This window comes from Salmo salar, chromosome 25, assembly GCF_965601325.2.
Source record: "Salmo salar chromosome 25, fSalSal1, whole genome shotgun sequence".
In the NCBI taxonomy this organism is placed as follows: Eukaryota; Metazoa; Chordata; class Actinopteri; order Salmoniformes; family Salmonidae; genus Salmo; species Salmo salar.
Window position 1 is genome coordinate 53,247,368 of NC_138315.1, and position 14,884 is coordinate 53,262,251.

The 14,884-nt window shown below is 47.5% G+C and overlaps 1 protein-coding gene across 7 annotated transcripts in view; it reads right to left on the reverse strand.

Annotated features, from left to right (window-relative positions):
• The window catches only part of LOC106586939 (uncharacterized), a 33,611-nt gene that overhangs the window by 2,970 nt on the left and 15,757 nt on the right, over window positions 1-14,884 (reverse strand). For all 7 annotated transcript variants that reach the window (XR_014382672.1, XR_014382670.1, XR_014382669.1 and 4 more), the window contains exons 2-3: window positions 6,478-6,804; window positions 926-1,074 (exon numbers count right to left, since the gene is read on the reverse strand). Coding sequence is in view for 1 of the 7 variants with exons in the window: in XM_045707704.2 (XP_045563660.2) it covers window positions 926-1,074; window positions 6,478-6,804 (476 nt within the window). In the remaining 6 variants the exon portion in view is untranslated. The remainder of the gene's footprint in view (window positions 1-925; window positions 1,075-6,477; window positions 6,805-14,884) is intronic.

The following is a 14,884-nucleotide window of genomic DNA, read 5'->3' on the forward strand; positions in this document are numbered from 1 at the left end:
TCTGTCTGTCAGTCTGTCTGTCAGTCTGCCTGTCATGTCTCTGTCAGTCTGCCTGTCATGTCTCTGTCAGTCTGTCTGTCATGTCCCTGTCTGTCAGGTCGCAGTCAGTCTGTCAGTCTGTCTGTCATGTCCCTGTCTGTCTGTCAGTCTGTCTGTCATGTCCCTGTCTGTCAGGTCGCTGTCAGTCTGTCTGTCATGTTTCTGTCAGTCTGTCTGTCATGTTGCTGTCAGTCTGTCTGTCAGTCTGTCTGTCATGTCCCTGTCAGTCTGTCTGTCATGTTGCTGTCAGTCTGTCTGTCATGTCCTGTCAGTCTGTCTGTCATGTCGCTGTCAGTCTGTCCCTGTCAGTCTGTCTGTCCGTCTGTCAGTCTGTCTGTCATGTTGCTGTCAGTCTGTCTGTCATGTCGCTGTCAGTCTGTCTGTCATGTCGCTGTCAGTCTGTCTGTCATGTTGCTGTCAGTCAGTCTGTCATGTCAGTCTGTCTGTCATGTCCCTGTCAGTCTGTCTGTCCGTCTGTCAGTCTGTCTGTCATGTCCCTGTCTGTCATGTCACTGTCAGTCTGTCTGTCATGTCCCTGTCAGTCTGTCAGTCTGTCTGTCAGTCTGTCTGTCTGTCTGTCTGTCTGTCAGTCTGTCTGTCATGTCCCTGTCTGTCTGTCTGTCTGTCTGTCTGTCTGTCTGTCTGTCTGTCTGTCTGTCTGTCTGTCTGTCTGTCTGTCTGCGTCCCAAATGGAACCTTATTGATTGAGTGATTTTATTTGACGGTTGAATAAAAGCCCAATCCAGACAATACATTTTCAATTGTGTCTATGAAAACACTGACTGTTTTCGATTTGTAGTTCCTTAAAGTGCAGGGTGCAGTAACGTGGCCAACCACAGGCTGCAATTTGGAACGCTGCCTCTGTCATTGTGCAGGATCTACCTACCCAGGTGAGGACGACGACGAAGGTGATGATGGTGCTGTAGAAGAGTAGCGCCCCACATCCAACCAATAACACACACAGAAGGAGGGGTTTAGGATCCTCCACACAACTCTGATTGGCTAGCGGATAGTGGGGTTTCAGACACTGCTTCTCTGGGAACCAATCAGAACACACAAGAAGCCAGTAATTAGAACTACGATCTGGGACCAGGCTAGGATAGTATGGTTCTGTTATTGATCTGGGACCAGGCTAGGATAGTATGGTTCTGTTACAGATCTGGGACCAGGCTAGGACAGTATGGTTCTGTTAGTGATGTTATAGATCTGGGACCAGGCTAGGATAGTATCGTTCTGTTATAGATCTGGGACCAGGCTAGGATAGTATGGTTCTGTTAAAGGTCTGGCACCAGGCTAGGATAGTATGGTTCTGTTATAGATCTGGGACCAGGCTAGGATAGTATGGTTCTGTTATAGATCTGGGACCAGGCTAGGATTGTATGGTTCTGTTATAGATCTGGGACCAGGCTAGGATAGTATGGTTCTGTTATAGATCTGGGACCAGGCTAGGATAGTATGGTTCTGTTATAGATCTGGGACCAGGCTAGGATAGTATGGTTCCGTTATAGGTCTGGGACCAGGCTAGGATAGTATGGTTCTGTTATAGATCTGGGACCAGGCTAGGATAGTATGGTTCTGTTACAGATCTGGGACTAGGCTAGGATAGTATGGTTCTGTTACAGATCTGGGACCAGGCTAGGATAGTATGGTTCTGTTATAGATCTGGGACCAGGCTAGGATGGTATGGTTCTGTTAAAGGCCTGGGACCAGGCTAGGATAGTATGGTTCTGTTATAGATCTGGGACCAGGCTAGGATAGTATGGTTCTGTTATAGATCTGGGACCAGGCTAGGATAGTATGGTTCTGTTATAGATCTGGGACCAGGCTAGGATAGTATGGTTCTGTTATAGATCTGGGACCAGGCTAGGATAGTATGGTTCTGTTATAGATCTGGGACCAGGCTAGGATAGTATGGTTCTGTTATAGATCTGGGACCAGGCTAGGATAGTATGGTTCTGTTATAGATCTGGGACCAGGCTAGGATAGTATGGTTCTGTTATAGATCTGGGACCAGGCTAGGATAGTATGGTTCTGTTACAGATCTGGGACCAGGCTAGGATAGTATGGTTCTGTTATAGATCTGGGACCAGGCTAGGATAGTATGGTTCTGTTACAGATCTGGGACCAGGCTAGGATAGTATGGTTCTGTTATAGATCTGGGACCAGGCTAGGATAGTATGGTTCTGTTATAGATCTGGGACCAGGCTAGGGTAGTATGGTTCTGTTATAGATCTGGGACCAGGCTAGGATGGTATGGTTCTGTTATAGATCTGGGACCAGGCTAGGATAGTATGGTTCTGTTATAGATCTGGGACCAGGCTAGGATAGTATGGTTCTGTTATAGATCTGCGACCAGGCTAGGATAGTATGGTTCTGTTATAGATCTGGGACCAGGCTAGGATAGTATGGTTCTGTTAGTGATGTAGGTCTGGGACCAGGCTAGGATAGTATGGTTCTCTTATAGATCTGGGACCAGGCTATGATTGTATGGTTCTGTTATAGATCTGGGACCAGGCTAGGATACTATGGTTCTGTTAGTGATGTTATAGGTCTGGGACCAGGCTAGGATAGTATGGTTCTGTTATAGGTCTGGGACCAGGCTAGGATAGTATGGTTCTGTTATAGATCTGGGACCAGGCTAGAATAGTATGGTTCTGTTATAGATCTGGGACCAGGCTAGGATAGTATGGTTCTGTTATAGATCTGCGACCAGGCTAGGATAGTATGGTTCTGTTATAGATCTGGGACCAGGCTAGGATAGTATGGTTCTGTTGTAGGTCTGGGACCAGGCTAGGATAGTATGGTTCTGTTAGTGATGTAGGTCTGGGACCAGGCTAGGATAGTATGGTTCTGTTATAGATCTGGGACCAAGCTAGGATAGTATGGTTTTGTTACAGATCTGGGACCAGGCTAGGATAGTATGGTTCTGCTATAGGTCTGGGACCAGGCTAGGATAGTATGCTTCTGTTATAGGTCTGGGACCAGGCTAGGATAGTATGGTTCTGTTATAGATCTGGGACCAGGCTATGATAGTATGGTTCTGTTATAGATCTGGGACCAGGCTAGGATAGTATGGTTCTGTTATAGATCTGGTACCAGGCTAGGATAGTATGGTTCTGCTAGTGATGTTACAGATCAGGGACCAGGCTAGGATAGTATGGTTCTGCTATAGGTCTGGGACCAGGCTAGGATAGTATGGTTCTGTTATAGATCTGGGACCAGGCTAGGATAGTATGGTTCTGTTACAGGTCTAGGACCAGGATAGTATAGTATGGTTCTGTTATAGATCTGGGACCAGGCAAGGATAGTATGGTTCTGTTATAGATCTGGGACCAGGCTAGGATAGTATGGTTCTGTTATAGATCTGGGACCAGGCTAGGATAGTATGGTTCTGTTATAGATCTGGGACCAGGCTAGGATAGTATGGTTCTGTTATAGATCTGGTACCAGGCTAGGATAGTATGGTTCTGTTATAGATCTGGGACCAGGCTAGGATAGTATGGTTCTGTTATAGATCTGGGACCAGGCTACGATAGTATGGTTCTGTTATAGATCTGGTACCAGGCTAGGATAGTATGGTTCTGTTATAGATCTGGGACCAGGCTAGGATAGTATGGTTCTGTTATAGATCTGGGACCAGGCTAGGATAGTATGGTTCTGTTATAGAGCTGGGACCAGGCTAGGATAGTATGGTTCTGTTATAGAGCTGGGACCAGGCTAGGATAGTATGGTTCTGTTATAGATCTGGGACCAGGCTAGGATAGTATGGTTCTGTTATAGATCTGGGACCAGGCTAGGATAGTATGGTTCTGTTATAGATCTGGGACCAGGCTAGGATAGTATGGTTCTGTTATAGGTCTGGGACCAGGCTAGGATAGTATGGTTCTGTTATAGATCTGGGACCAGGCTAGGATAGTATGGTTCTGTTATAGATCTGGTACCAGGCTAGGATAGTATGGTTCTGTTATAGATCTGGGACCAGGCTAGGATAGTATGGTTCTGTTATAGATCTGGGACCAGGCTACGATAGTATGGTTCTGTTATAGATCTGGTACCAGGCTAGGATAGTATGGTTCTGTTACAGGTCTAGGACCAGGATAGTATAGTATGGTTCTGTTATAGATCTGCGACCAGGCTAGGATATTATGGTTCTGTTATAGATCTGGGACCAGGCTAGGATAGTATGGTTCTGTTAGTGATGTAGGTCTGGGACCAGGCTAGGATAGTATGGTTCTGTTATAGATCTGGGACCAGGCTAGGATAGTATGGTTCTGTTATAGATCTGGGACCAGGCTAGGATAGTATGGTTCTGTTAGTGATGTAGGTCTGGGACCAGGCTAGGATAGTATGGTTCTGTTATAGATCTGGGACCAGGCTAGGATAGTATGGTTCTGTTATCGATCTGGGACCAGGCTAGGATAGTATGGTTCTGTTACAGGTCTGGGACCAGGCTAGGATAGTATGGTTCTGTTATAGATCTGGGACCAGGCTAGGATTGTATGGTTCTGTTAGTGATGTTATAGGTCTGGGACCAGGCTAGGATAGTATGGTTCTGTTAGTGATGTAGGTCTGGGACCAGGCTAGGATAGTATGGTTCTGTTATAGATCTGGGACCAGGCTAGGATAGTATGGTTCTGTTATAGGTCTGGGACCAGGCTAGGATTGTATGGTTCTGTTATAGATCTGGGACCAGGCTAGGATAGTATGGTTCTGTTATAGATCTGGGACCAGGCTAGGATAGTATGGTTCTGTTACAGATCTGGGACCAGGCTAGGATAGTATGGTTCTGTTATAGGTCTGGGACCAGGCTAGGATAGTATGGTTCTGTTATAGATCTGGGACCAGGCTAGGATAGTATGGTTCTGCTACAGGTCTGGGACCAGGCTAGGATAGTATGGTTCTGTTATAGATCTGGGACCAGGCTAGGATAGTATGGTTCTGTTACAGATCTGGGACCAGGCTAGGATAGTATGGTTCTGTTACAGATCTGGGACCAGGCTAGGATAGTATGGTTCTGTTATAGATCTGGGACCAGGCTAGGATAGTATGGTTCTGTTATAGATCTGGGACCAGGCTAGGATAGTATGGTTCTGTTATAGATCTGGGACCAGGCTAGGATAGTATGGTTCTGTTATAGGTCTGGGACCAGGCTAGGATAGTATGGTTCTGTTATAGATCTGGGACCAGGCTAGGATAGTATGGTTCTGTTATAGATCTGGTACCAGGCTAGGATAGTATGGTTCTGTTATAGATCTGGGACCAGGCTAGGATAGTATGGTTCTGTTATAGATCTGGGACCAGGCTACGATAGTATGGTTCTGTTATAGATCTGGTACCAGGCTAGGATAGTATGGTTCTGTTACAGGTCTAGGACCAGGATAGTATAGTATGGTTCTGTTATAGATCTGCGACCAGGCTAGGATATTATGGTTCTGTTATAGATCTGGGACCAGGCTAGGATAGTATGGTTCTGTTAGTGATGTAGGTCTGGGACCAGGCTAGGATAGTATGGTTCTGTTATAGATCTGGGACCAGGCTAGGATAGTATGGTTCTGTTATAGATCTGGGACCAGGCTAGGATAGTATGGTTCTGTTAGTGATGTAGGTCTGGGACCAGGCTAGGATAGTATGGTTCTGTTATAGATCTGGGACCAGGCTAGGATAGTATGGTTCTGTTATCGATCTGGGACCAGGCTAGGATAGTATGGTTCTGTTACAGGTCTGGGACCAGGCTAGGATAGTATGGTTCTGTTATAGATCTGGGACCAGGCTAGGATTGTATGGTTCTGTTAGTGATGTTATAGGTCTGGGACCAGGCTAGGATAGTATGGTTCTGTTAGTGATGTAGGTCTGGGACCAGGCTAGGATAGTATGGTTCTGTTATAGATCTGGGACCAGGCTAGGATAGTATGGTTCTGTTATAGGTCTGGGACCAGGCTAGGATTGTATGGTTCTGTTATAGATCTGGGACCAGGCTAGGATAGTATGGTTCTGTTATAGATCTGGGACCAGGCTAGGATAGTATGGTTCTGTTACAGATCTGGGACCAGGCTAGGATAGTATGGTTCTGTTATAGGTCTGGGACCAGGCTAGGATAGTATGGTTCTGTTATAGATCTGGGACCAGGCTAGGATAGTATGGTTCTGCTACAGGTCTGGGACCAGGCTAGGATAGTATGGTTCTGTTATAGATCTGGGACCAGGCTAGGATAGTATGGTTCTGTTACAGATCTGGGACCAGGCTAGGATAGTATGGTTCTGTTACAGATCTGGGACCAGGCTAGGATAGTATGGTTCTGTTACAGATCTGGGACCAGGCTAGGATAGTATGGTTCTGTTATAGATCTGGGACCAGGCTAGGATAGTATGGTTCTGTTACAGATCTGGGACCAGGTCCGTTCATTTGTGCAGTGCAAATGCTTTGTATTCAATCGCTTACCTGCAATCAGTAGAGTGTGAACATAGTCCTCTTCATAAGGGGGTGGCCACAGCTTGTCCGCTCTACAGGTATACATTCCTGATCCATTGACCGTGAACACATAGCGGTTGGGTAGATTGTGGTTCTGGTTCTGTTCAGCTAGGTAGAACTGGATCCAGGTGTCTGATTGGTTGTTTCTGGTGTGAATCTGGTTAATCTTGAGCACTGTGGTGTGAACGAGGGTCTCGTTCCAAGAGAGGTGGAATCTCATATCTTCTCCTGTCTTGTCGGGGCAGGAGATGGACACTCTGCTGTGGATAGATTCACGCTGGACGGACAGAGGTCTGTCTGTATGGGGAAACAGGAGGGTTTAGTAAGTACGACATGTTATAGAGGGTAGGAACCTGTTTCTGTAGTAAGGAAAGTACACCCCCCCCCTTGGACCGGACGCTAGTTTGGTGGGTTAGGAACTTTTAACTTCCTCGCCTGGTTCACCAACTACTTCGCAGACGGAGTTCAATGTGTAAAATCGGATGGGCCTGTTGTCCGGACCTCTGGCAGTCTCTATGGGGGTAACACAGGGTTCAATTCTCGGGCCGACTCTTTTCTCTGTAAATATCAACGATATCGCTCTTGCTGCGGGTGATTCCCTGATCCACCTCTACGCAGACGACACCATTCTGTATACCTCTGGCCCTTCTTTGGACACTGTGTTAACAAACCTCCAAACGAGCTTCAATGCCATACAACTCTCCTTTCCGTGGCCTCCAACTGCTCTTAAATGCTGGTAAAACCAAACGCATGCTTTTAGAGCAAGTACAGATCTGGGATCTGACCCAGGTTAAGCTTCTAGGGGTAACTGATTTTGTACATTTGCCCACTGACAAAGAAATTATTTATATTTACATTTTAGACATTTAGCAGACGCTCTTATCCAGAGCGACTTACAGTAGTGAATGCATACATTTCATACATTTTTTTCCGTATTGGTCCCCCCGTGGGAATCAAACCCAGAACCCTGGTGTTGCAAACACCATGCTCTACCAACTGAGCCACACGGGACCACCTTCAAATAAACCTACCATTAAAATTATAGACTGATCATTTCTTTGTCAGTGGGCAAACGTACAAAATCAACAGGGGATCAAATACTTTTTTCCCCTCACTGTCGAGTAAACAGAGTGTTCTGTAGAGAACAATCTACGTTACTAGTGTGTGACACGCCACTGTGCAGCAGTTGTTTACATCATACCTCACTCCATCCTGTTTTCTCAGTCAGGAAGTGGTTTACAGAGTAGATCTCTGAACCGATGTGGTTTGATTGTGAAGATAAAATTAACCCATCTGTGACTTCAATATCAGAACCAATTTTTATCTAGCTCTATATTGATCTGAAGAGTTTCATTCCTAAACGCTATATATCCATATTCAGAAATATTGGTAAATTTGCTTTTATTGTTTAAAGAAGTTATGAAATGTAACATTGTTATCTGGAAATATTCCAAAAGGATAGAAATAAACCGGTGCTGCCACTCCATCAGGTCGGGGATAGTAGTGATCTCAGTAATAAGCCGGTGCTGCCACTCCGTCAGGTCGGGGATAGTAGTGATCTCAGTAATAAGCCGGTGCTGCCACTCCGTCAGGTCGGGGATAGTAGTGATCTCAGTAATAAGCCGGTGCTGCCGCTCCGTCAGGTCGGGGATAGTAGTGATCTCAGTAATAAGCCGGTGCTGCTACTCTGTCAGGTCGGGGATAGTAGCGATCTCAGTAATAAGCCGGTGCTGCCACTCCATCAGGTCGGGGATAGTAGCGATCTCAGTAATAAGCCGGTGCTGCTACTCCATCAGGTCAGGGATAGTAGTGATCTCAGTAATAAGCCGGTGCTGCCACTCCATCAGGTCGGGGATAGTAGTGATCTCAGTAATAAGCCGGTGCTGCTACTCCATCAGGTCGGGGATAGTAGTGATCTCAGTAATAAGCCGGTGCTGCTACTCCATCAGGTCAGGGATAGTAGTGATCTCAGTAATAAGCCAGTGCTGCCACTCCATCAGGTCGGGGATAGTAGTGATCTCAGTAATAAGCCGGTGCTGCTACTCCATCAGGTCGGGGATAGTAGTGATCTCAGTAATAAGCCGGTGCTGCCACTCCATCAGGTCGGGGATAGTAGTGATCTCAGTAATAAGCCGGTGCTGCCACTCCATCAGGTCGGGGATAGTAGTGATCTCAGTAATAAGCCGGTGCTGCTACTCCATCAGGTCGGGGACAGTAGTGATCTCAGTAATAAGCCGGTGCTGCCACTCCATCAGGTCGGGGATAGTAGTGATCTCAGTAATAAGCCGGTGCTGCCACTCCATCAGGTCGGGGATAGTAGCGATCTCAGTAATAAGCCGGTGCTGCTACTCCATCAGGTCAGGGATAGTAGTGATCTCAGTAATAAGCCGGTGCTGCCACTCCATCAGGTCGGGGATAGTAGTGATCTCAGTAATAAGCCGGTGCTGCCACTCCATCAGGTCGGGGATAGTAGTGATCTCAGTAATAAGCCGGTGCTGCCACTCCATCAGGTCAGGGATATTAGCGATCTCAGTAATAAGCCGGTGCTGCCACTCCATCAGGTCGGGGATAGTAGCGATCTCAGTAATAAGCCGGTGCTGCTACTCCATCAGGTCAGGGATAGTAGTGATCTCAGTAATAAGCCAGTGCTGCCACTCCATCAGGTCGGGGATAGTAGGGATCTCAGTAATAAGCCGGTGCTGCTACTCCATCAGTTCGGGGATAGTAGTGATCTCAGTAATAAGCCGGTGCTGCTACTCCATCAGGTCAGGGATAGTAGTGATCTCAGTAATAAGCCGGTGCTGCCACTCCATCAGGTCGGGGATAGTAGTGATCTCAGTAATAAGCCGGTGCTGCCACTCCATCAGGTCGGGGATAGTAGCGATCTCAGTAATAAGCCGGTGCTGCCACTCCATCAGGTCGGGGATAGTAGCGATCTCTGTAATAAGCCGGTGCTGCCACTCCATCAGGTCGGGGATAGTAGCATCTCAGTAATAAGCCGGTGCTGCCACTCCATCAGGTCGGGGATAGTAGCGATCTCAGTAATAAGCCGGTGCTGCCACTCCATCAGGTCGGGGATAGTAGCGATCTCAGTAATAAGCCGGTGCTGCTACTCCATCAGGTCAGGGATAGTAGTGATCTCAGTAATAAGCCGGTGCTGCTACTCCATCAGGTCAGGGATAGTAGTGATCTCAGTAATAAGCCGGTGCTGCCACTCCATCAGGTCGGGGATAGTAGTGATCTCAGTAATAAGCCGGTGCTGCCACTCCATCAGGTCAGGGATAGTAGCGATCTCAGTAATAAGCCGGTGCTGTCACTCCATCAGGTCGGGGATAGTAGTGATCTCAGTAATAAGCCGGTGCTGCTACTCCATCAGGTCGGGGATAGTAGTGATCTCAGTAATAAGCCGGTGCTGCTACTCCATCAGGTCAGGGATAGTAGTGATCTCAGTAATAAGCCGGTGCTGCCACTCCATCAGGTCGGGGATAGTAGTGATCTCAGTAATAAGCCGGTGCTGCCACTCCATCAGGTCAGGGATAGTCTCGATCTCAGTAATAAGCCGGTGCTGCCACTCCATCAGGTCGGGGATAGTAGTGATCTCAATAATAAGCCGGTGCTGCCACTCCGTCAGGTCGGGGATAGTAGCGATCTCCGTAATAAGCCGGTGCTGCCACTCCATCAGGTCGGGGATAGTAGCGATCTCAGTAATAAGTCGGTGCTGCCACTCCATCAGGTCGGGAATCTTAACCAATAGCACCACATTTCAAAGCTAAGATTCTAGAATCCTTGGTAAAATGATGTATGTTACAAATTGAACAACATCTATTGATTGAACATCTATTGCAGGATAAATCATTGTTAAGGTTTACACAGCTGGCCATATTAGGATGTTCCATTAACCCATCGTTTCCTACTACATACAATAAATATGATTAAATTATATCTTTTACATTAAAAGCCAAAGTCTATCAGAATTCCAGTCATTCCAATAAATGTTATACCCCTTTGATCTTTAAGAATAGGACTTGGAAATATGGAAGTATAGATTAGCCAAATTGTTTTACCTGAGCATGACCCCCAAAAACGAAGGACTTATTAGCCAGCTCTACTCTGTTGTTTATGATTGTGCTGTTACGGACGGCTGATTGGGCACATTGATTCATGTTGAAAAATACATGCTGCTTGGAATGGAATGGCTTTGAGCACAACTAAAGAGGGCTATTTACAGGTGATAAATGAATACCATATTCTGCATTTGCTATAGACCTATTGTTGACCTTTTTTTTGTTGGCGACACTTTGACATCTTGATAATATGCAGCTGTTTAAAAGGGCAAATCCATAAATAACTTAATAAGAAATAGATTAAATTACCAGAGATTCTCCCTTTATCAGCCAATGTAACGGCCCCGTTGATTTTGGCCGTGTGTGGCTTCCAATCAGGCACAGCTGTTGTTGGTTGTTGCTGATTGGGTGTCACACATAAGTGCCTGTTTTTCCTTTGTGGGTAATATTTTCCGTTTAGTGTTTTTGCACCTGACAGAACTGTTTGGCTGTCGGTTTCTTGCCTTTTTGTGTTTAAAGTGTTCGATCTTTTAATAAATTCATGATGAGCACTACCCACGCTGCTTCCACTCTCTCGAAAGACAGCCGTTACAGCCAATAAGTTAGATGTAGTTTGAAGAGAGCAGAGTTCGGAGAGGCTTCTACCTCTTTAAGGACAGGGAAGACTTTCAGACAGAGAAATATGGGTGATCAATATTTAGCCCTATTTCTAGGTAATGTAGTAAACTATAGTCCAATCATAGGCCTATTCAGGAAGTACATTTCCTTGGAAAGATAACTGCCCCGTGCTTCTCCGCTCATTTATACATAGGCTATAGTCTACTCTATTTCTACTCTATTTCACATGCACATCTGATCTCGCATGCATGGCTACTGAACTGGAAGCAGCGAGAATGATGACAGCGAAGCTTGCTACGTTTTGCATAGTCCTATAGGATATATCCTACCTTTTTAGGAGGCGATTTGCAGTCAGAGACAAAATAAATGGGTCATCAATATTTATTACCCAATATTTATTGATTACCCCCACTCCCTTCCCCCCCACACACACACATTCTGTAATTGCATTTTTGTTGTCGTCCCCCCCATTTTATCAAACGAGGCAACGGTGTGCTTTAGGACCATGTGGACGCCTCCGATTGGTCGGTAGGCTGTTCGGAGTGTTTATCCGACTGGAATTTTTTTTATTCAAAATAATGTAAGTCCCTCCCACTTCTAACAACCGAAGTAGTACCCCCCTTTGGCGCAACGCTCGCTCACCATCGTAGTCTCTGTGCGTCGTGCCTTTTTTCCTTTTCAATTATGATTTTTTTTTTTAAATAAACATTTTTTGATTGCACTTTGACTCACGTTAGTTGAGCGCCATCCGCTTCTTTCTATTATCAATATTTATTTACAGACACTGTAGTAAAAAAAGTACAGTCTAATCATATTGAAGTTAATTTCATATTCAAGTTAACTGTCATGTGATTCTCCACCCATACAGGCAGTATACTCTATTTCAATGGGAACACACTCACTAGGCACACTAGGAACTCTCACTCCCAACTAGGAGAGGGTCGGCTACTGAAGTTGAAGCAGTGAATTCTGGGAATCATGCGATTAAAAAAAGACGTGCTTTTTTTTTAAAAATACAATATTTAGGCTAACACATACAAAGCAGAAAGAAGACAGTTTTTCCAAATAATCTCTGGAACAACAAAATAAAATATAATCCTGAAGTACACAACACTGTGCTCATCATGTCTGAGCAGGATCAGATTGGGGACAGGACTACCAGCAGGGTCAGACAGACCAGTCTACGGAGCTCAGGTGATTTCTGCAGTAGGCCTATATTAACAATATCAGTGAATGATACCAAAGTGCCATCTTGAATTGATGGGTAGATCTACAGGACAGCAGTTTAAAGCTACAGTCTGGGATCAGGGAATAATGGTCATTTCAATTATTCAACCGTTTATTCTATTCTTGGATAATATAATGTTTAAAAATGTACACCAAGGTAATTCTTTGTGATGCGTCATTTTAGGAGGATCAGATGGTGACCGGGATCTCAGCAGGGTCTGGTAGACAGGGGGAGACCAGTCTGTGATGGTGCTGAGGTCAGGTAGTCAGGGGGAGACCAGTCTGTGATGGTGTTGAGGTCATGGGGGAGACCAGTCTGTGATGGTGTTGAGGTCAGGGGGAGACCAGTCTGTGATGGTGCTGAGGTCAGGTAGTCAGGGGGAGACCAGTCTGTGATGGTGTTGAGGTCAGGGGGAGACCAGTCTGTGATGGTGTTGAGGTCAGGCAGTCAGGGGGAGACCAGTCTGTGATGGTGTTGAGGTCAGGTAGTCAGGGGGAGACCAGTCTGTGATGGTGCTGAGGTCAGGCAGACAGGGGGAGACCAGTCTGTGATGGTGTTGAGGTCTGGCAGACAGGGGGAGACCAGTCTGTGATGGTGCTGAGGTCAGGCAGCCAGGGGGAGACCAGTCTGTGATGGTGTTGAGGTCTGGCAGACAGGGGGAGACCAGTCTGTGATGGTGCTGAGGTCTGGCAGACAGGGGGAGACCAGTCTGTGATGGTGTTGAGGTCTGGCAGACAGGGGGAGACCAGTCTGTGATGGTGTTGAGGTCAGGGGGAGACCAGTCTGTGATGGTGCTGAGGTCAGGGGGAGACCAGTCTGTGATGGTGTTGAGGTCAGGTAGTCAGGGGGAGACCAGTCTGTGATGGTGTTGAGGTCAGGTAGTCAGGGGGAGACCAGTCTGTGATGGTGTTGAGGTCAGGTAGTCAGGGGGAGACCAGTCTGTGATGGTGTTGAGGTCAGGGGGAGACCAGTCTGTGATGGTGTTGAGGTCAAGGGGAGACCAGTCTGTGATGGTGTTGAGGTCAGGGGGAGACCAGTCTGTGATGGTGTTGAGGTCAGGGGGAGACCAGTCTGTGATGGTGTTGAGGTCAGGGGGAGACCAGTCTGTGATGGTGTTGAGGTCAGGCAGACAGGGGGAGACCAGTCTGTGATAGTGTTGAGGTCTGGGGGAGACCAGTCTGTGATGGTGTTGAGGTCTGGGGGAGACCAGTCTGTGATGGTGTTGAGGTCAGGGGGACACCAGTCTGTGATGGTGTTGAGGTCAGGGGGAGACCAGTCTGTGATGGTGTTGAGGTCAGGCAGACAGGGGGAGACCAGTCTGTGATGGTGCTGAGGTCAGGGGGAGACCAGTCTGTGATGGTGTTGAGGTCAGGGGGAGACCAGTCTGTGATGGTGCTGAGGTCAGGTAGTCAGGGGGAGACCAGTCTGTGATGGTGTTGAGGTCAGGGGGAGACCAGTCTGTGATGGTGCTGAGGTCAGGTAGTCAGGGGGAGACCAGTCTGTGATGGTGCTGAGGTCAGGTAGTCAGGGGGAGACCAGTCTGTGATGGTGTTGAGGTCAGGGGGAGACCAGTCTGTGATGGTGCTGAGGTCAGGCAGCCAGGGGGAGACCAGTCTGTGATGGTGTTGAGGTCAGGTAGTCAGGGGGAGACCAGTCTGTGATGGTGCTGAGGTCTGGCAGACAGGGGGAGACCAGTCTGTGATGGTGTTGAGGTCTGGCAGACAGGGGGAGACCAGTCTCTGATGGTGTTGAGGTCAGGGGGAGACCAGTCTGTGATGGTGCTGAGGTCAGGGGGAGACCAGTCTGTGATGGTGTTGAGGTCAGGTAGTCAGGGGGAGACCAGTCTGTGATGGTGTTGAGGTCAGGGGGAGACCAGTCTGTGATGGTGTTGAGGTCAGAGGGGAGACCAGTCTGTGATGGTGTTGAGGTCAGGGGGAGACCAGTCTGTGATGGTGTCTGAGGTCAGGTAGTCAGGGGGAGACCAGTCTGTGATGGTGTTGAGGTCAGGGGGAGACCAGTCTGTGATGGTGTTGAGGTCAGGGGGAGACCAGTCTGTGATGGTGTTGAGGTCAGGCAGACAGGGGGAGACCAGTCTGTGATAGTGTTGAGGTCTGGGGGAGACCAGTCTGTGATGGTGTTGAGGTCTGGGGGAGACCAGTCTGTGATGGTGTTGAGGTCAGGGGGAGACCAGTCTGTGATGGTGTTGAGGTCAGGGGGAGACCAGTCTGTGATGGTGTTGAGGTCAGGCAGTCAGGGGGAGACCAGTCTGTGATGGTGTTGAGGTCAGGGGGAGACCAGTCTGTGATGGTGTTGAGGTCAGGAGCGGGGAGACCAGTCTGTGATGGTGTTGAGGTCAGGTAGTCAGGGGGAGACCAGTCTGTGATGGTGTTGAGGTCAGGGGGAGACCAGTCTGTGATGGTGTTGAGGTCAGGGGGAGACCAGTCTGTGATGGTGTTGAGGTCAGGGG